Source organism: Hakea prostrata, chromosome 4 (assembly GCF_041222555.1).
Source record: "Hakea prostrata isolate BN-2017 chromosome 4, UWA_Hpros_2, whole genome shotgun sequence".
NCBI lineage: Eukaryota > Viridiplantae > Streptophyta > Magnoliopsida > Proteales > Proteaceae > Hakea > Hakea prostrata.
The window spans coordinates 23,633,352-23,656,075 of NC_142603.1; the positions used below are offsets into that span (position 1 = coordinate 23,633,352).

The 22,724-nt window shown below is 39.6% G+C and overlaps 1 protein-coding gene across 1 annotated transcript in view; it reads left to right on the plus strand.

The window, feature by feature from the left end:
* LOC149018557 (diacylglycerol kinase 7-like) overlaps positions 1–22,724 on the plus strand; it is a 76,572-nt gene that overhangs the window by 41,892 nt on the left and 11,956 nt on the right. Inside the window, exons 7-8 of the mRNA XM_089152755.1 lie at positions 5,353–5,435; positions 15,742–15,812. Coding sequence (XP_089008881.1) covers positions 5,353–5,435; positions 15,742–15,812 — 154 coding nt within the window. The remainder of the gene's footprint in view (positions 1–5,352; positions 5,436–15,741; positions 15,813–22,724) is intronic.

Sequence of the window (22,724 nt, forward strand, 5' to 3'; positions counted from 1 at the left end):
ATTAGGTGGGTTACTTCTCTCGACTAACCGTATCCGGTGGTCTTCCTTCCTTCTTGGCGGCAGTTCCGTTGGTTCAGCAAATAATTGAGCAAAATCAGTTAATAAATGTGACACTGCTGTACTCTCTTGTACCTCTATATCGTCTCCGACGGGATGCTGAGGTTGTAGCCAGTATCCATCACCGCCTGCTTGAACCGACTGTAGCACACTCTTCAATGTTGTTTCTAATCGCAACAAGGTCGGATCCCCATTTAGTTTCACGGGTCGTCCCTGCCACTCAAAGCTCATGGTTCTCAAGCGCCAATTACTGCGTACTTCCCCTAGTGTTTGTAGCCATTCTACGCCCAAGATTATATCAATGCTACCCAAATTGAAAGGGTAAAAATTTTGCACAAAGACCTCGCCGCCCAACTGAATCGGAATCTGTCGACAAATCCCCGTACCTTTGCTAATCGTCCCATCGCCCAAAGCAACTTGAAATTTTGTTTTCTGGATTTCCAATCCTAATGGCTCCACCAACTCTTGAGCTACGAAATTGTGCGTTGCTCCACAATCGATCAGAATGATGACTTCACAGCCATTTATTTGTCCCGTCAGTTTCAGTGTGTGTGGTGAATCGATCCCCACCAAAGAGGTATGCGAGAGTTCCGTCTCAAGCACCGGCTCCATATCGTCGTCATTGATCGCTCCTTCCGCTGCTGCAACTTCTGGACTATCATCGTCGTGGAGTAACAGCAACCTTAGTTGCTTCAGAGGGCATTGATGGCCTTTGGAGTATGGGCCATCAAACCTGAAACATACCCCTTTGTCCATTTTATCTTTGATTTCTTCTTGGGATAACCAACGTGAGCGTCCGAGCTCCCCGTCGCAGCTGTAGTTGCAGGTTGAGATTGTGAAGAGGAAGACGGGGGTTCACTTCTTTGGTTTGGCCGAACCGAACCGTTAAAGCTTTGGTTCATTCCGGTTCCCTGAACCGTACTGGTTCCTTTAATATTGGTGTTGGGTGGGCTGAGGTTAATAAAACGTGAGGTTAAATTTTGGGCCGATTGAGTGGGCTGGGCCAAAAAAGGTTTCTTATTTTTCCCCACTCCATTTTTGTCCTCCACGGCTTGGGCCAGGTCCATTATTTGGCCCAAATTGGTGAGGCCAAATAATCGAACTTCAGCCCTTACTTCTTCATTTAAACCAGCGAAAAACACCCCCTTCAACCATTCTCCATCTACCGCTCCGGCTGCCGCTGCTAATTTCTCAAACCCTTCTCTATATGCTGCAAACGTTCCACTTTGCTTGTGATTAATCAATGCTTCTTGGGGAGTCTTCAGTTGTGCGTAGTTAAATCGATAGATCATCGATTCTTTCAAGTTTCTCCATGATGACAATGGCTGCTGCAGTTCTCGGAAGCGTATCCATCCTAGTGCTGCATCTTCAAAACAAAGAGTTGCAGTTCTGAGTTTCTCTTCATTGCTGAGTTTGTACAGATCAAAGTACCTTTCAGCCCGTGCGATCCATCCCATCGGATCTTCCCCCGTGAAAATTGGCATCTCAAGATGTCTAGGAAGGAAGTCTCTCGATTTCTCTGGTTCGATCGTACGCTTGCTGTAATCTGGAACTCCATCGGTTCTAGTCACCTCCGGCATTAAGGTATGCATCTCTGCTGATTTTCCTTGCGATAGCATGAACCTTAACTCATCTTTGAACTCGTCATTTGCCTTTTCTCCTTTCTCTATGTTTTGTGCTAGGAGTCCCACTTGACTTTGAATTTCTTTCATGATACTTTCCAATTCCTCTACCCTCTGCTCCATTCAACTCTTGATCATTCCCCTGGAATCGATGGCTCTGATGCCAATTTGTTAGGTACCTGAATGAGGCTACTTAACAAGGTGGAATAACTCAAGAAGAAAAAAGGGATTTTGAATAAAAGTTGAATAAGAAACAATACATACTACAAGTAGTAGGTGATTCCTACGGCTACCCAAGAGCAATGGCTCTCACATAAACTTCTCAATCTCCTCCGTCTCTACTCTTCCTCCCCCCTATTTATAGCAATTACATTCCTACCAAATTAATTAGCAAAATCAGCCTACTTCGAGTAGGACTCTTCAAAAGTAACCTAACTGTAATGTAACTCTAACCTGGATGTATTATGACTCACTCTAACCTGAATGTATTATGACTCTCGACTCTCCAAATCTAATTCTAATAACCTTAACGCAGAAGGACTCTTCATGCTTCAAATCTGCCATTCACTGAATGCAATAGGACTCTGCTGAAAATGACATGACTCTCTTCACTCTTCAAACTGTCAATTGTTTCCTTGGGAGTGCTTTCCTTGTCGAATATAGACTCTTGATATCAGGGGCTTATCAAAGACCCTTTTTTTTTGGGGGGGGGGGAAAGAAAAGGGGGTTAAGTACTAATCATATCATACAGGTTGACAATCTAAACCTTTGGAGTAGTTTGAAGATAGCAGGGCTATGTTCAAAATTTTGTTGGGAGGCTTCTAAAGCTTGCATGGTTAGAGAACTCCTGAAATTTCACTGAGATCTCACAAGATATCTGTCTTTTTCCATTTAGTGAGATGAGGCAATGTGCTTAGCACATAGGATCTCAAGTCTCGATTGTTGAGTTGTAATTTTTGATGATTGGATTATGATCTGAAGTTTGTAATTTGGACCATGAACGTGTGGAATGTATTAGAGTTGTTTGAATTTTGAACATTAAGCTTTAATGTATGAGTATATCAGTATATGATGTGTACACTGTACAATAGGTAACTTTAGGGCCTGTTTTGTTACATGAATCCAGAAATTTCAAATTTCTAGATTCACAAATGGGAGATTTATACCTGTTTGGTTGTGTGAATCCCTGGATTCATGTAATCTAGGGATTCACCTTTTTACACTAAATGTGAATCTGTAGATTTATGGGTATGAGGTGAAATCTCTGGATTTCAGCCCTACTATAAAAGCATTAAACATTTGAACCATGACTCCATAGATGTTTTTTCATGATAAATCTACAGATTTCATTCCAAATATTTAGGCTAACCAACAGTTAATTTTAAGAACCATGACTCCATAAATCTGAAATCTATAGATTTGAAATGTCTAAAATTTTGAAATCTCCAGACTCAAGTATCCAAACAGGCCCTATGAAGTTTAAATAAATATAAGGTCACCAATGTGTTTTGAATGGGTAAAATAGGCTGGACAACAAGATTCAGCCCCGAGGTCACTAATACCCCTCGAGCTGGGGGAAAACTTCCACCAACTTGTCCCAAGACAACTCTCTTTTTTGAGCTAGGGAGATGGGCCTCAAGATCAAGATCTTGAACCATGGGAGCTTGTGGAGTACTCCTGAAGTGACTGCTCAGTTGCACAATGTCCAGCTGGTTGACTCTGGACCTTAGTGGGATGCCTAAGTCCTCAAGTCTTAATGGTCACTTGTGCCTACATAATGCAGTTGCCAACCAGAAAATAGTTTGAATTGATGTGAAAGTATATTATGAGAGAAAAAGGCAAAGAAGTGGAGGTAGAAACTATTCTAGGTGAAGGAAAGGAAGACAAGAAAAGGGGGACGAATGAAAAAGTGCAGGGAAGGGGAGTGAGTCTATTGGTCCCTTTCTTGAAAGAGGTGAAAACCATCAAAACAGGCAGCCTGTACAATGAGGTGCTGTTCACTTATCAAAGGTCCAGATTAGGACCATCCACAAGTTTCAATCCCCTCCATCTTTACACTTCAAGAGCCCAACCTGGCTCATGAGCATAAAGTTATGACAATCAAAATCCACATACCCATTTACAGCACCCAGTCATCCTAAATGCTAAGACTGTTGATCCCCTAAATCTGGAATAACCAAAAACCACATAGAGATTATCCTCATGCACCATATCTTCTGGTCTTCTGACCAAAAAAAAAAAAAAAAAAAAAAAATTTCTGGTCTTCCTTGACTTCGAAAGTGTGGGCTTTCTTTTCTTTCCTAGCATGCCAGCATATAAAAAATATCAAGCCATCAGAATATTAATGATCTCCCTTCCAGTGACCCTCCTCATGATTCCTCCAAAACTGATATTATCAGTCAGAATCAGAAAAGGCCACACCTAGTTTTGAGAAAAACCTCATCTTTGGGTTAGAAGCAGAGTTATATCCAACATGCAAACTTTTGCCAAAATTTAATGAAGTTCTACTTTCAACATGTCCAAGACCATACAGAAGGGGAATAAATATTAACCATGTTGCCTAAACTTTTCTCTCATTTAATCAAAGTTATGGTCAGCTCAATATTTTGCTCATTTCAGTCTAAAGAAAAGCACCTTTCATCAAAGTTTTAGTCATTTTGTTTCTGTATTTAGCTTATTTTGGCCATTTGACCCCTCATAATGGCCAACCAAAACCCATGGAAAAAAATTACAGTATTATGTGTGCCTCAAATTCTTTTATCCAGTTTGAAGATTGACCTTCTTCCACATATTCTGGTTGTGTCCTGATTCTCCTGAATGATTTGTTTTCTGAAATCTAGCATGGAAGCATAGGGCTCTTATTGACTGGAATGCTATTTATGTACTTCATATTCTCTTGTAAAGTCATTGTGAGATCAATTTTTGACTTAAGGTTTTGGTTCAGAGTTTGTAATGCCTTCTCTTTTTGGTATTTTGAGAGATCTCCATTGCAGTCTTCTTCCGTACTTAGTGAAAGTTCCTTGTCTTTGCTTGTGGATGTAGTGCACCATGTTGGTATGTGAACGTAATCTCTGTGTTGTCTAGATTTATTTATGTTTTTGTTCATTATTTCTTGGTGTTTGATTTCACACGCTGCTTCGGTCAAGTTCTGGTCCATTTTTTTATTCAACCAGCTGTTCTGTTTCAGCTAGGTTGAAATACTAGATTTCAGCGAAATTTCATCAAGGTTTCATACCGTGGTGTCAAGTATGACCTTGACCAAAGTTGATTGGAGGGCAAGGCTCCATGTAGCCAATGTTATTTAGTTGGAACATGGCTGAGTTGTTGTAGACACCACTGAGCATGGATATCTTCATTCTGGTAGCAAGATTGAACAATGTGACTAGGTTTGCCCTTACCTGGAGTCTTAGTATTGGGATGGTGCATCCTACATATTGCGTGCTTGATTAGCTGATAGTGGCCATTATTTGTAAAACTGATTTAAGGGCGTTGTGATCATGGGTGAACGGGAGTTCCTTGACTTTGTGATTACAGTGGTGGTTTGAATAGTTTCAAGTATTTTCCCTTGGAGACAATAAACATTTTGTATATTATATTTTACTGCCTCATTTCACTGTTACCTTCTTATGGTCCTTTTTAGAAGATTCATGTTTTAAAACTTGCTGCAATACAGGAATGGATGCCCAAGTTGCTTATGGATTCCACCATTTACGTAATGAAAAACCAAATCTTGCACATGGTCCTGTAGCAAATAAGGTATCTATATTTGTTTGTTAGCTTCCTCATATTGCCTTGCTTCAGATATCTGAAGGCTTATATGTTCCATATTCCAATCAGGATGGGAATTCACTTGACAGTTTCAGATTATGTGATTAGAATTGGCCATATTTCTTATGCATATAAATTCCTCTCTCCCCTTGCCCATCACCAGCACCCCAAACTCCCCCTCCAAAAAGAAAAAGAAAAATGAATATGTAAAGAAGAGGAATTGCAGGAGGAACTTGAAATTGGAGTGGCCATTGAACTCCATTGTGCGGCATCATTCTAAATTCAAGCAAAACTGATCACTGTTTGGAGAAAATATATCTTGATTTTCCAGAGGAGGCAGTTATGATGTGTTCTATACTATTTGACTCTGTTGTTCCTGTGTAATAATGAATTGGCTGAACAGGTAGTGGGATAAGCCCTCTCACAGTTCGATGCTAGTGGGGGAGATATAATCCCTTGTTCTTATGGATAATGGCTCAAGGAAGTTTGAGGAACAAAACTTCAAAACAGAAACCTAAAGATGATGTAAGTAATGTAGAGAAATAGGGAAACAGCAGTAATTATGTTGATGAAATATCAGAAAAGAAAGAGAGCTAGTAATGCAAGAGTCAAGAACCAGTGGGAGATCAACTGCAACCAGGATCAATACAATAATGAAGACAAAGTATAACAAATTAAAACCTTTTTTGTGTGTATTTCGCATAAGAAAGAAGAACATAAAAGGATAAGAAGGTGAAGGTAGTGGTAAGGGGTTGAACTATCTCAACTCGGGGTGCATCACTTACAACTGTCTCATCTGTTGAACATGGATTTTACTGATGCTACTAGGCCACAAATCCATTTCTCCAAAAGTATTCTCTTCATTGGAATGAGAGTGTCTATTTATAGCTTTCCTAAAGCTTAACATGAAATAGACTCTCTAAACTGAAAAGAAACTATTAACCTAGTAACCAGTGATAATAGAATCTTATGGAAAATTCATATAAACTAGAATTAGGAAGTAGCAGGCTTTGTAATTCAGCCACATGCAGGAATGACTAAAACAGAAACTTCATTAGAACCAAACTAAGCTTCTAAATCTTCCAAAGAATAAAATCTTAATGTAATCTGATCTTGGGCCCCACAAATTCACTATGAATGTTCCCACTAGGCCAAATAATGGTCTGTGAAATGGTTCATGCGGAGAGCGTTTGTAACTTTTTACCTTCTTCATTCTTGCTTTATTGAACCCCCCTCCCAAAAAAAAAAAAGAAAAAGAAAATTGCCACATCATCAGACCAGGCTGCCTCTCACAGCAATCACATATATATGTGGACTTTTAATCTACATCAGCTAGATTTCCAAATCAGCAATGAAACACTGAGTCAACCAGTCGTACCTTGGGAATATAGTGAAAAAGGAAGAAGAAATCTCCTACAGTTCTTAGTCCAAGTCCATAGCAATAGCCTATGGCTCAATTTTGTTTATGAGAAAAGGAAGACCTAAGACTTAGGTCTTCGAACTCTAAAGTGTGTGATGAAATAGTATTTTGTCTTTTATTTATTTATTTTTAATGTTTTTGTAAAACTGATTCCATGCATCTCATTTCATGGAAACATGGTAAACTAGCAACTGACATGTTGTGCTTTAGAATATTTTATCAATCATTTAAAAACCTAAAAAACTAACCTAAGACTGGAAATGAACATAAAGTGATTTCCAAGTGGATATGGGGTCTTAGGCATCCATGCATCCCCATAACACAAAAAAAAACACTTCATTTTTTCCATGTCAAAATAGTGTTACATTGCCCCATAAAAAAGCTAGAAGTCATGGTGTTATTTTAACAATGCCTTGATAACTAGGGTCTAGGACTTGTACCATGTCTTACCAAGTGCTTATTGGGGAGTAAGAATCCATGTTACATACTCCATTTAGCTGAGGTTCTCCTAACTCGCTGGGCTGTGCCGCTTTCCTCTTGCTTTTATCTTTCTTTTTGTTGCTTATTTTCCGTTTTGCATTTCTCATCTCATTTCCCATCACCCTTTCCCTTTCTCTTCATCCCTTTTTGTTTAGACCTCAGTTTTTTGTGGAAATAATTGAATCCTTAGGTAACCAATGTGACCCCTAAGCTTTCTATTTATAATAATGTGAAATATACAAAGTTACATAATTACCCTTACTAACCAACTGAATAATAATAACTTGAACCACAACTTATAATTAAACCAACCCACAAATAAACCGAAGCAACCAACACTCCCTCTCAAGTTGAGGCATAGATGTTAATCATGCCCAACTTGCTCAAAATAGGGTAGAAATCTCCTTCCTTCAGTCCTTTAGTAAAGATGTCATCTACTTGATCTCCAGATCTGACAAAAGGCGCATATTAACTCTGTTCCAACTTTCCTTTGACAAAAAATCTTTCTATCTCAATATGTTTTGTACGATCATGTTGCACTGGATTATTGGCTATATTGATGGCAGCCTTATTGTCACAATATACCATCATGGGACTTGTAACAAGAAACCCAATATCTTCTAATAGACCCTTTAGCCATAAAATTTCACATACTCCTCAAACCATGGATCTATACTTGGCCTCTGTACTAGACAATGACACCACATTTTGCTTCTTGCTTCTCCAGGATACTAGATTGCACCCAACAAATGTACAGTATTTTGATATTGATTTTCTATCAAGTGAACGAGCCCAATCAACATCTGTATAAGCTTCCACTTTCAAATTATCTGAGGTTGACAAAAGTATTCTCTTTCCTGGTGTAGATTTCAAATACTAAAGTATTCTAATAGCAACATTCATATGAGTCGAGTATGGGTCATGCATATACTGGCTCACTAGACTCTTACTGAGAAAGCAATGTCAAGTCTGGTGTGAGACTAATAAATTAGTTTTCCAACCAACCTCTGATATCTCCCTTTATCTACTGGTACTCCCTCTTCTCTTTAAGCTTAATGCCTGCTTCAATTGTGGAATCCATGGCTTTACATCCCAACATTCCCACTTCCAAAGGTAAGTCTAGGATATACTTGCGTTGGGACAAATAGATGCCTTTTTCTGATCTAGTGACCTCAATTCCTAGGAAATACTTGAGTTTCCCTAGATCTTTAACCTTAAATTCCTTGCGAGGAAGCTCTTCAGCTTTTGTATTTCTGCCCCATCATTCCCAGTGACGACAATGTCATCTACATAGACTATAAGAAACGTGATGTGAGTTCTTGACCTTTTCACAAAGAGAGTATGATCATCATTACTTTGCTTGTAACCTATCGATGTCATAGCTTTTTGGAGGCATCCAAACCAACATCGGGGATATTGCTTCAACCCATAAATTGATCGCTTCAACCGACAAACCTTCCCTTTTGTTTTGCTGTCAGAGAATCCATGTGGGATTTCCATGTAGACCTCTTCTTTCAATTCTCTTTGCAAAAATGCATTATTTACATCTAATTGATGTAAATCCCAATCTTGATTCACAACTACTGATAACAAGACCTTGATTGTATTCAATTTTGCAATAGGAGCAAAGGTCTCTTGATAATCAATTTCATAAGTCTGAGTGAACCCTTTTGCAACCAACCTAGCCTTCAATTGGTTAACTGAACCATCCATGTTCTATTTTACCACAAACACTCACTTACAACCTACCGATTGTTCCCCTAGAGGAAGAGCAACCAACTCCCAAGTACCATTCTTCTTCATAGCCTGCATTTCCTTCACCATTGCTGCCTTCCAATTTTGATTAGCATAAGCTTCCTGCCAAGTTTTTGGAACATATGTAGTAGAGAAAGAAGATATGAAAGCTTGGTAGGAGTTAGACAAAGAATCATAAAAAACGTATTTAGCTATAGGATGCTGAGTACATGATCTGATTCCTTTTCTAATAGCAATAGGGAGGTCAGAAGAAGATACCTTAGGGATACTTCCAAGACTTGAATCTGGATTAGGAGATTGAAGTGGTAACATGTCAATCTTCTCTACCTGTTGTTGCCGGTTGGTTTTTTTTCCTCTGATAGGTTTGCATATCCTTGCTTTGGTCAATTTGCCTTTGAAAGACCTCAATAGTGTGCCTTACAGGAGTGGTCTCCCCCTGGATAGGATCCTCACAAGGTTCAAATGGGGAAAGAGAAAACTGGGTGTCTACATGTATGCTGGCTGAATGCTCCCCCTGTTCAGGAATCTCTTCCTGAACCTCTAACTGAGGCTGAATTAGGGTTGGTAGGTCTCTATATGTGACAAGAACATCCAAAGTGGGAAAAAACACCTTTTCTCTTGGAGTCTCCCTTGGAGAGGTGTATGTTAAGGAGTAAACTCATTAAAGATGACATCCATGGACACTATTGTCTTTCTCAAAGGAGGATGATAACATTTGTAACCCTTTTGAGTAGCAGAATAGCCCCAAAAAATACAGTGGAGGCCACGAGGTTCCAACTTACTCTTGTGGGTTGAAGTTCTGGCATAACACACAACCAAATATCCTTGGAGGAACTATAGAGGAAGATGTCCCTTGAAGGACCTCACTAGGGCATTTGAAGTCAAGGATTCTACTAGGCATCCTATTCATGAGGTATGATGCAGTGAGAACTGCGTCACTCCGATATTGGTCGGGGACATGCATGGCAATTAGAAGAGAACGAGCAATCTCTATAAGATGCCTATTCTTTCGTTTGGCCACTCCGTTTTGGGCCACAGTAACAACACAACTAGTCTGATGTATTATGCCAGAATCAGAGAGGTATCTCTAAAATTCTTTTTCACTATACTTGGTTCCATTATCACTGCGAAGGACCTTCACAGTGGCATTGAATTGAGTTTTAACCATATTATGAAAATCTTGAAAACATTGGAAAACTTTTTTTTTTTGTTTTAAAAGATAAATCCATGTGGAGAGAGAATGACAATCAATAAAAGTAACAAAAAAACGATGGCCAGTAATAGATATACGGTGGGATAGCAGACAAATCTATTCCGACCTATCTCCATTTGCAATCTCCGCTACAAATTCATCACCAAAATCATTGCCAACCCCTCAAGCTTGTGGTCCCCACCATGTCAGTCCAAACTTATATGCCTTCATTGCCGGTCGAAGCATAGTAGACATCCTCCTCCTCTTTGCTGAGATCGTTCGTGGATTTGACAAAAGAGCCGCTTCCTTCTCCACTAAGTCCCTTCTCAAGATTGACTTCCACAAAGCCTTTTGACTTCCACCACTAGGACTTCACATGCGATGTGTTGATTGCCATGCAATTTCTCTCGGTGTTTGTATACTAGATCCACATCTGCATCTCCACCTCTTCCCTGTCCTGGTCAATGGCTCCTCTTCCAACTTCTTTTCCTCTAGTGATCTGCTAGGGTTGCCCCCTCTCTCTAATGGAAACCAATTTTTGGTTTAGGGTTTCTTGGAAGAATTCCCCCAAAGGGTTTGCCCAAAATCTTGCAACAACTAATCTCCAAAGGTCACTAGGATGATTTAAGGTATCAAGGATGTCCCTAAAATTATTATGGGAAGGTTTGGGTAAGAATAAGGGTTAACAAAAATGTAAATAGGTTGAAGAATTTGGTTAACACATAAATATGGGATGGGTTAGGGTTTTAACAAAACCCAAGATGGGATACTTTAGTTGATAATAGAATACCTAATATCATTATGGGATGTAACAAAGAGAAATGGGGTGTATCAAAGAGTTCCTAGGAAACCTGCGGTTAGGAATGGGGAGGTTTCGGGATGATGTTTGGAGGGGTTTGGGTTGTAGGAATTGGGTAACAAAATGGAAAGATTGTTTGGGAAAATTTAGGGTTCGAAACAAAATTGGATTTGAGAATGGATCTTGGGCAATGTTTTGGATCTTTCTTTTTCTTCCTTTTCTTTCTTTCTTTCTTTTCCCTCTTTTCTTACTTTCTTTTCTTTTTCTTCTTTTCTGTTTTCAGACTTGCCGCGAGTCAGTGGGAGAAAAAGAGTGAGGGTACCGTAGAAGTAGGGGAGAGGTGGGGGAGGGCTTGGGCAGTGTTGTAGAGGCCTGGGGAGATGCTGCCATTGATGCAACAGCAGGGGAGGGGGAATACGAGGGTTGCGCAGGATAGGAGAAGAAGAGAAGAAGAAGAAGAAGAAGGGGGCTGGGGTTGGGGAAGGGAATTACTCGCTGGTTTGCAGAATTTCTGTGATGGATGCTTGCTGGAATTTCTTGCTGGATTGCAGGGGAGGCTCAGGTGAAACAAAAGAACTAGATAACGGTGAGGTCCTACCAAATAGAACCCTGCCGCACCTTTCTTGGCTGCAATTCTTTTATAAATTTATTAGTCTAGACTTAAGAATTACAAAGAAATAATAGGCTATTTGACACTAATCTAAGTGGGTTTCCTTTATACATTAGGATCCTCTTTCAAATAATCTCAAGCATCCTAATGAATAAATAAAGATCTAAAGGAATCTCCTTAAAATAGATTCCCCCCTAAGACTCAACCACTAATAAAAGAAACCATCTTGGAAAATAACACCTAATTATCCAAAAGGAATCTTAATTTAAAATAGATTTCAATTGTTACTCTCTAAATTTGTCTAAGAATTTTGACTGTCAATAGCTCAATAACTAACCTAGAGGACTCAATCCAAAAACTAAAGATAGATCCATGACCCTTGGATCAAGGGGGTTCCAACTAGAACCTTCTTGAGCCCTAAAAGAGTGGGGGAAATGACCAAATACCCCTGGGGGCATTCAGTCAACTTTGGATTGGGCCTCTTGGATGATTTTTGGGCCCAGTTTTTTTTTTTTTTTGGGGGGGGGGGTGGGAGGTGAACCCTTCACTCCCCTGCCTCTTCTCTTTTGATCTGGAGGTCCTCTCCAGGAGCCTGCAGTTTAAAACTAACCAGCATCTGATCTCCCCTATTACAAAATGCAAATCTATCAACCTCTCCCACATCGCTTTTGCTGATAATCTGATGATCTGCAAAGCAGATAACCATTCCATCTTCACCATCATATCCTCTCTCTCCACCTCTTAGACTCCCTTATTGACCTTAGAGTTAATCTTATCAAATCTGAACTCTTCCAATGAAGTCATTGCCTCCTTTCTCTATGTCATTGTGTTTTCCCCAGGTTCTATCCAAGGATCAAGGTTCAATTCTGAGGGCCAATTTCAACCTGGCCAAAAAATCAAACCTTGAGGTTTCGACAAAACTTTTTGTCAAAACCTATTACTTTTTGAGCAAGGTTTCAAGCCTAGGTTTCGGGGCTTATATGACCTCCATTTCATCTGATTTCTTGCCTCATTCCTATTTAAAGCATAATAAACACAATAGAACTGGTAGTTCATCAAAAAATCCACTGGAAAGTTATCATTCAACTACACTAACGAATGACTAGTTCCGAAAATTGCAAACTATATTGCATACATGCATAAAATCATCAGCATACATGATTTGTCTGATAGAATAGCTACATATGCAACAAATCAACAAATTACAATGACCAACTAGATCAATGGATGACTCATTTGAAGTAAGGCCTGGCCCGCCGTCTGCTGCTAGGTCCGGGAATGGTGCCAGGCGAGGGCGCCGCTATGCCATGGGAAGGTTGGAACTGTTGGGTGTGGCTCATACTTCACACTTTGTTCCTGTTGAAGCCTTATATCACTTTGGGTGTCGGAGTTTCCTTTGTAATTTGGCTTGGGCCCATGAATAATTGTTGTGGCTCAAGAGTGTTTGAAGGCAAAGGAAGAGCAAAAGAGTTGTTTGAAGGAAAAAGAGTTGTGGAAATAGGGTGAAAAGGGGTTAGAAATCATCCCCCCCCCCCCCCAAAAAAAAAAAAAAAATAATAGAGGAAAAGGAAAAAAGAAAAACCAGCAAATATGGATCAATACCTATGTTGTAAAACCAATGCAGAAAGGTCGAAATCTGCGATTCTTCTCAAGTTTCAAATGAGATAGAGGATTTTATAAGGAATAATTAACCGAAACTGGTCCAAACCTTGTTTCAACTAGTTTCGGTTGAAATATAGACTGTTTCGTGCAAAGCATTATAATGAAACAAAATCTCGCTAGTTTTGTTTCGATTTTGAAAAATGCACATACTTAGGTTGAAATTTCGACCATTTCGGTGGAAATTTGTTCCATGGTGGTTCTATCCTAGTTAAAAACTTTTGCTTCTCCTCATCCTTGCTTGCCTCACAACACACCATTGTGCCACTTTGTTGGACCATATAAGGAAAAAGCTGCAGCTTTGGAAAGGAAGACTTCTATACTATGTTAGTAGGTTTCTCCTGATTCACTGATTTTAACCTATCATCCAATCTTCCTACATCTACTGGTGTGGAATTTTTACCCTCCCCAAACCCACCATTTATGCTATAAAATCCCTCCTCTGTAGCTTCCTTTGGAAAGGCTAAGAAACCCACAAATTCCTCCAGATGCGTTGATGTCTACAAATCCAAATCTGAGGGTGGCCTTGTTTTACACCATATCTAGGACCACAACTTTGCTGGCCTTCTCTAACTCCCATGGAAAATTTTGTTCTTGATAATTCCATTTGGGTCAATTGAGTCCATATTATCTTCTCAAGGACTCTCTTTGTACTATTTCCCGCCCTCCAACTCCTCCTGGGTTTGGAGAAGCTTCTTTCCCTATGATCCCTTGCTCTCTTTGCCTTCCCCACCAAGGTTGGTGCTGGGTCCTCCACTTCCTTCTGGCTCAACCCTTGGCATCTCTTGAGGGTTCTCATTCTTTTGTTCATCCCCCGCGCCTGCCTACTCCTCCGGGATCTGAAAAGATGCGCCACCCTCAAACCTTTAATTCTTCCATTTCCTAGGACTTCCCTATTAATTTCCTCCTTTGTTTCTCCCCATCCTTTCCTCCCTCCCCACCCTCCCTAACCTTCCCCACTTTGATGCCCCCCTTGGGTCCCCTCCTGGAACAGAATCTTATACACCTCCTCTGTTTGGCACTTCATTAGATCCCCCTCCCTCATCATTCCTTGGTCCAAGCTTGTCTGCTTTAAGGACCATATCCCCAGACATTTCTTCACTATTTGAAGAGCCTTGACCTCCTTCCTCCCCACCCAATCCTTTCTCATCCATCACCACATTCAAGCCCCCTCTGCACCCTCTGCAATTCCAATACTGAAACTCATCCCCCACCTTTTTTTCTCCTATGATCCTATCCCATTACCATACCCATCTGGCTCCTTGCCCTATCCTCCATTTGATACTGTCGTAGATGGCCTCACCCCTTCGACCTTGAGTGCGCTTGGATCATTTCCAGCCCCCTCCTCTGCACCCTCTGCAATTTTGATACGGAAACTTGTCCCCCATCTTTTTTTCTCCTGTGATCCTATCCCATTACCAGACCCATCTGGTTCCTTGCCACATCCTCCATCTGGTATTGTTCAACCTTGAGTGCGCTTGGGTCATTTCCAGTTTTGGCAAGTCTATGGTTGCTGATACCATCAACAAGCTAGTATTCGGTGGCTGTACCTACCACTGTTAGTTAGATCATAACCTTCAGATGGGGCTCCGAATCTCACTCCATTGATGCAATTTGGAAGGGAATATGTAAGGATGTCAGCCATAATCTAGCTTCTATTTTCCCCAAATCCCTTGTAGATTCACCAAGAGACGGGCATATTGTTGTTACTTGAGGATTAGATTCTTGAGGATTAGACTTCTTTTTTGACTCAGCCGTGTTGCTCTTAGCTGTGGCCTTCCAACCCCCCCCCCCCCCCGCGCCCTCTCCTCTCCCTTGTTGCTTCACTCCCCCTTTTTCCTTTCTCCCTTTCTGGGTTGCTTGATAATATTTATTACACATCCCAAAAGAAGGTAGGGAGAACTAATAACTTATTGGAAGAAAGGGAACTTACACCTGATGTAGTCAACCCCCATATTATACTAAAATAACCCCAAATGACAAAAGTGCCATCAAAATCCGCATAGGAAAAATGTAGTAGTACATCTCTTACAATATATCGTACCTTAAAACATAAAAAAATGATCCTTTTCTTGTACTGTTTGATATTGTTGTCTGTTAAACTAAATAGAAACCATGCCTAGTGTGCTAAAGTTTTGCAGATTTGATTTTCATCCCATTACAATTCTACCGTTTATTTATTGTGTGCCAGCTAAGTGCATAATATGTAGTGTTTGTTTCTATATTTGTATCTACAATCAATTTAAAAAAGGGTACACCCAGTGCACGAGGCTCCCACCATTGTGTGATCTTGGAAAAGTCTATAAATGGTGTATATTTACTATGCTAAATGTACTTATGTACATGAAAAGACTTCATATAAGCTCCCTCTTATGACAGGTGATCTATTCCAGCTATAGTTGCACCCAGGGTTGGTTCTGCACACCTTGCATCAGTGATCCAAGTTTAAGGTTAGCAAACTATTCCATTAAATTAGGTTTTGTTTTTCATGTACTAATATGTCTCTGCTTTTGATGTATGATGGGAAATAGATTGTTTTCTGTTAACTTTTTATTCTATGCATCTATTTTGATTTCGCATTCAATCATTTGTAGATGATCATTTGGCACTTGTTTTGATTCGTGTTATGTGCATAAACTCATTGTTCATCTGGAATTGACATGGTGCTGAAAGAATATATTTTCCCGTTATTGGTTGTCAAATTTGTTTGCTGTTCTAAGATATGTGCCTTGTTTGATTTTTCACTTCATTGTATAAGTATTGTCTCAGTCATCTTCTTGGGCCCTGTATTATTTTTTCCTTTTCTGCAGTGTAATAGTCAGTTTTTCTATTCATCGAAAAAAAAAAAAAAAGAAGAGAGGAAAAGAGAGACATTTTAACTGATTCACAAATTTCTGTTACGTACTCTTATAGATGAAATTGCTAATTATGTGGACGAATCTTTAAGATTGTTCCTCACTCTCTTGATATTGATTCGTCCTGTAGTCTGGTGAAGTTCCTGCGTAGGTCATTTTTAGCCAAAGTTCTGAATGGCCCAATGCAACCTGAACTTCAGTTCAAGTTATGCATTCTAAACTTGGTATTTGGTGTATTTGTCCTCTCAAAGTTATATTGTTGGAGAACTGAATGATGCACCCAGTCCAAGCTTAATGACCTCTATTGTTGCATACAATACATTTTTATTTGCGACTGTTGCAGCAGCAGGGATCAATAATGAGGACCTAGAACAAGAGAAGAAGAGAAGGGGGGAGTGGCAGAGAAGTTCCTATTCCTTGCAGAGTCCCCAAGGAACAGGCGTCTTGTTGTTACCCGGGGATTAGATCCTTCTATTGTGTCAGTCGCGGCTCTTAGCTGCTGTGCTCCTTCCTCCAAACCCCCCCTTCTCCGCTTTCTTTGCAGGTTGTTTAATATAGTTAATATTCATCCAATAAAAACAATAGATTAAAATCCTTAGTATAGAACTAATTATATGGAAAGAGATAAATTGAATTAAATAGCAAACAACACATGTAGACATACTCTAATTCTAATTTCCAAAGCCAAACCAAAATAGTGACACACTTCTAATCATGTTTAACACATAACCAGCATCTGACCAATATCTCAATTCTCAACACTTGCCCTCAAGCTGGAGCATAAAACTCACCCATACCTTGTGGAACAGCCCTTTTGAAAGCTGGGAAGTAAAGGCTTAGTAAAAATGTTAACCGATTGGTCTGTTGAAGAAACAAACAGTGAAATAATCAACTTTTTCAAAACTCCACTGTGATTGGTTATTTCACTAAACATCAGAGTACTGATGATATAGATACTCTATGGCAGCATAGTTATCACAGAACATCTTCTTGGGTTTGGTTACCAGAAAACCCAACTCCTGAAGGAGTGACTCCCACCACATCAACTCAGCTGCAAGCCTGCAATTCAGCCTCAAGATTTGATCTAGCAACAGTCAATTGCTTCTCTCTCCTCCATTTGACAAAATTGCCTGCAATAATGTACACTGGCGGATGGATAGACCTCTTATCACCATCTTCACCTTTTTGTTGTCTGTTGCAGCCTTACTTGTAGGAAACAAGAAATGCAGCTATCTGTTAAAATCCAATAAACTGAACCAAATATGCGAATTTTTGGGTAAGGACTGTGAAGGTTTCTGCTGGGCTTTCTATAACTCAAATTGAGGTGTGGCTTTGGGGTTTTTGTCTGCAGGTCCTAATGGACTGATATGAGGTTTCCTAACAAATAGGGTTCAATTGAGAGAATCCAGGAACTGAGTTTCAAAGGGTCTAGAGGGGGACTCTGGTGGTGTAACTTGGATTGAAGGGGGGAGGTATCTTAAGGGAGAGATCCAAATCTGAGTCTTGATGGCCCATGAAGATCTGCAGTTGCAGGTTCCTCTGTTTTGGAAGGTTAACCGAGGGGGGGGGGTTTGTGGCTGTTAAGGATGGGAAGCATGAAACAATTAGTCGGGTATTTCCTTGAATGGTAGCAAATTAAGATAAGGAAAAGAATGGTGTGAGGTGATCTTATCTGTGCTGTAAACCAAGTATCGGGTGCTGATGGAGATGATAGGCTGATTCCAAAACCTGGTTTACTTGGATGTGAAACACCAATAGACCTTGATCCTCCTAGACTTGAGGCATCTAGGATTAGAGCTGCTTGGACTTGAAGCACCAAGTAACCTCTGATCTGGTCTTGAAGCACCACATTGATTCTTCACAAGGGAAACAAAATTCAAAACTTAATTTTATCTCTGAGACTTTATCGACAACTGAACTGAATTGATTCTTTTGTGATAGGGCACTTTATATCTCTTAAGAGCCTCTAGACGGGGTTTTCCTGTGAAAATGACATGTATCCAATATAGACTATTGAAAGAGTCGATCTAGGTAGAATGGCTTGAATGATCAATGTGATCTCAAGCCCTTTATTTAATGTGACAATATTACATAATTACCCTTACTTGGGAAACAAGAAATAAAAAACTGAATAAATAAACCAAACTACTACTATAGCTAAACCAACCAACACTCCCCCTCTAGTTAAGGCATAAATGTTAGTCATGTTCAACTTGCAAAAAATAGGGACAAAATCTCCTTCCTTAAAAACCGTTGGTGAAAATGTCAGCCACTTGGTATTCAGACATCACAAAAGGCATACAGATCATCCCTTATTCCAACTCTCCTTTGACAAAAAACCTATCAATCTTAATGTGCTTAGTCCGATCATATTGCACACAATTATTGGCTATATTGATAGTTGCGTTGTTGTCACAATACAACATCATAGGGCTTGGGACTTGAACTCCAATGTCTTCTAACAGATCTTTTAACCATAGCACTCACACATTCCACGAACTATAACTCTATATTTAGCCTTTGTACTAGATAAGGCTACCATATTTTGTTTCTTACTCCTCCAAGTCACTAAATTACCACCACCAAAGGTACAATAACTTGAAATTGATTTCCTGTTAGGAGACCTAGCCTAATTAGCATCTATATACGCTTCCACCTTCAGGCTATTTGTGGGTGACGAAAGTATCTCTTTTCAGGAGTTGCCTTCAAATACAGTAGTATCCTAGTAACAACCTTCATATGAGCTGAATATGGGTCATGCATGAACGGGCTTACCAAGCTTACAACATATAAAATGTCAAGCTTAGTGTGGGATAGGTAGATAAGCTTCTCCACCAGCCTTTGATATCTACCTTTATCCACTAGTTCTACCTCTTTTTCCTTGATTTTAGTTCCTGCTTCAATAAGGGTATCAATTGCCTTACACCCCAACATTCCCACTTTAGATAGTAGGTCAAGAACATACTTCCTTTGAGATAGGTAGATACCTTCCTTTGATCTAGCAACGTCAATTCCTAGGAAGTGCTATAGCTTTCCTAGATCTTTAATCTCAAACTCCTTTCCAAGAAAGTCCTTTAGCCTCTGTATTTCTTCACCATCATCCCCTGTGATGACAATCTCATCTACATAGACAATGAGAAGAGTGATTTTGGTACTTGACTTCTTAAGAAACAATGTATGATCATCATTTCTTGGTTTATAGCCAAAAGATGTTACTGCCTTCTGAAGACATCCAAACCAGCATCTAAGAGATTGCTTCAGCCAATAAATTGACCTCTTCAACCGACAAATTTTCCCTGTTGTATAGGTGTCAAAGAAGCCATGTGGAATCTCCATGTAGACTTCTTCCTTCAACTCTCCATGTAAGAAGGCATTCTTTACCTCTAACTGATGCAAGTTCTAGTCTGTTTACAACTACAAACAAAAGAACTCTAATAGTGTTTAGTTTTGCAACACAAACAACAGCTTTCTTGATAATCAATCCCATAGGTGTGGGTAAGCCCCTTTGCAACTAGTCTAGCCTTCAACTTATTAATCGAACAATCTATATTTTGTTTGACCAAAAACACCCACTTACAACCCACTGGCTTTTTTCCTGGAGGAAGTGTAACCAACTCCCAAGTATCGTTTTTCTTCATTGCCTGCATTTCCTCTACCATTACTGTCGTTCATTTTTTATTAGCATAGGCTTCCTGCCAACTCTTTGGAAGAGTTACAGATGATAATGAGGATATAAAAGCACCATAGGACTCTATCAAAGAATCATAAGAAACGTACTTAGCTATGCAATGCTAAGTACAATATCTAACTCCTTTTCTAATAGCAATAAGAAGTTCAGAAGCAGATACCTCAGCAGAAACAATATAATATAAATCTAGAGCAAGAGGTTGACGTTGTAACATGTCAACTTTCTCCACTTTCTTTTTCCGATTGTGATTCTTCCTTTGATTAGTCTACACCTCCTTATTCTGGTCAATTTTGTTTTGGAAGACCTTAATAGTGTGCCTTATAAGAGTGGTCTCCCCCTAACTAGGATCCTCACAAGGTTCAGAAAAAAGAGGGGGAGAATCAGAGTCCTTAGGTATGGTGGCTAAAGTCTCCCCTTAGTTAGAGATCTCTTCTTGGACTTCTAAGTGGTGTTATGGGGATGTGTGTGAGTTTATACGTGTGGTAGGATAGTCCATAGTTGGAAAGAACACCTCTCCTCTTGGACTCTCCCCTTAAAGAGGTGTATAGTTAGGGCAAGACTCATGAAAAATGACATCCATGGACACTATTGTTCTCCTAAAAGGAGGATGATAACATTTGTACCCCTTTTGATTAGCAGAGTACCCTAAATAAATGCAGCGTAGGTCACGGGATGTCAGTTTACTCTGATGGGCTATAATTTTGGCATAACACACACATCTCAAAAACTTTAGGGGAATAGTAAATGAAGAGTTTCTCTGGAGAATCTCATTACGACACTTAAAGCCAAGTATCTTAATAGGAATTTTATTCATAAGGTATTAGGTGGTAGTGAGGATAGCTCCTGTATTGGTGCGGGCCTCTAACAATGAACGAAGCCACATCAATTCGGCAACAGTGTGGGCCATAGCCCTGTACTCAACTTAAGCTCTAGATCAGGCAATGGTGGACTACTTCTTACTCTTCCAAGTCACAAGATTTTCACCAAGAAAAGTACAATAACTTGTAGTTGACTGGCGATCAACGATGGATCCAGTCCAATTTGCATCAGAAAAGGCAAGCAAGTCCACAGTCTGATTTGGTCGATAGACGAGCCCTTTTCCTGGCACACTCTTAAGGTACCAAAGTACTCTCATTACTACATCCCAATGCGCCTTCCTAGGAGACTGCATAAACTGACTCAACACACCAACAGAATAAGAAATATCAGGACGAGTAACAGTAAGATAAATAAGTTTCCTAATAAGACTTCTATAACAATAGACATCTTTTAACAAGTCACCATCATCATGTCCTATCTTCAACTGAGGATCTATGGGAATGCTGCTAGGTTTAGAAGCAAGCATGCCAGTCTGAGTCAAGGATCTAACACATACTTCCTTTGTGACAAACTTACTCCCACTGCAGATCACTTCAATCCTCAAGAAATATTGTAGATCACCTAAGTCTTTGGCCACATCCATGGTGGCTTTCCAGCCAAGAATTGTAAAAGCCTCGGTGTGATGGGTTGGAATATGAATGGCAGACAGAGACAAAGCAAAGCAACAAAATCTAGGAGGGAGATGAGAGACAGAGACAAAATTGGAAATAGGATAAACAATGTTAGAGCATAAAGTACGAGTATGTTTCCTCAAAGCAATTCATAAGTCATCTGAAGGCGGAGTAGGATCTCCACTAAAAGAATCCGCCAATGGAGAGGATGAAGAAGGAACATCTGTAGGGCCAACTTTAGGCTCCACTAAAGGAGAGCCGATGGTATCTTTAGGAGGAACTGTATTATCCACAGTATGTTCTGCCAACTTACGTCTCCACTGATAAACCTGTAGAGGAACACTGCTAGTGGAAGGAACTAAAGAGGGAATAGGAGTATCATCTAATACACAGTTTTCAACAGACAAAAATTGGCTAGAATAATAAGGAGTGTCTACAAAAAAGATCACATACGCACTTATAAATTGTTTGCGAAGAACCGTATCATAACAACGAAAACCTTTTTGAGTTCATGAGTACCTAAGAAAAATACACTTAACAGAATGAAGGGAAAGTTTATCTAAAGGATGTGGTATGTGAACAAAACACATATAATCAAAAATTTTGGGTGGAACTAAAAATGGTTCTATATTGGGAAAAACAACTAAAAAGGGGGATATTTTAGAAAGCAAAGTCATAGGCATTCAATTAATTAAATGACCAGCAGTCAAAACCGCATCACACCAACAACTCTTGGGAACATTCATCTGAATCAAATAGCGCATGCAACCTCCAAGAGGTGACAATTTTTGCGTTTAGCCACTCCATTTTGTTGAGGAGTGAATGAACAATTGGCTTAATGAATCATTCTAAGAGAATCACAAACGTTAGATATATCATGTTACACATGTTCTAAAGTAAAACGAAAAATTTTAACAAGAAGAGAAAATTGAGTCCGAATTTCATGAATAAAACTTTTATATGTAGTTATGAACTCTATCCGAAGATACAACCATGTAAGAAGGAGAAATCGTCCACAAAAGTGACAAAATATAAAAAACCATTCCTATTATTAATTTTGCAAGGACCCCAAATATCAGAATGAACAAGAGAAAATAAGGACTTGCTATGAGGGATACAACATGGAGGATGGGTGGCACGATGATGCTTCCCTAACTCACATGCTTCACAATTTAATCTAGACATTGACTTAAAAGAAGGAAATAAAAATTTCAATCTAGCAAATGACAAATGGCCTAAACGACACTGCCACTGGAGAGCATCTACACCATCATCAGAGAGAGCCGCAATAGGGGCAGCATAGTCCAAATAGTAGTGTCCATTCCTTTC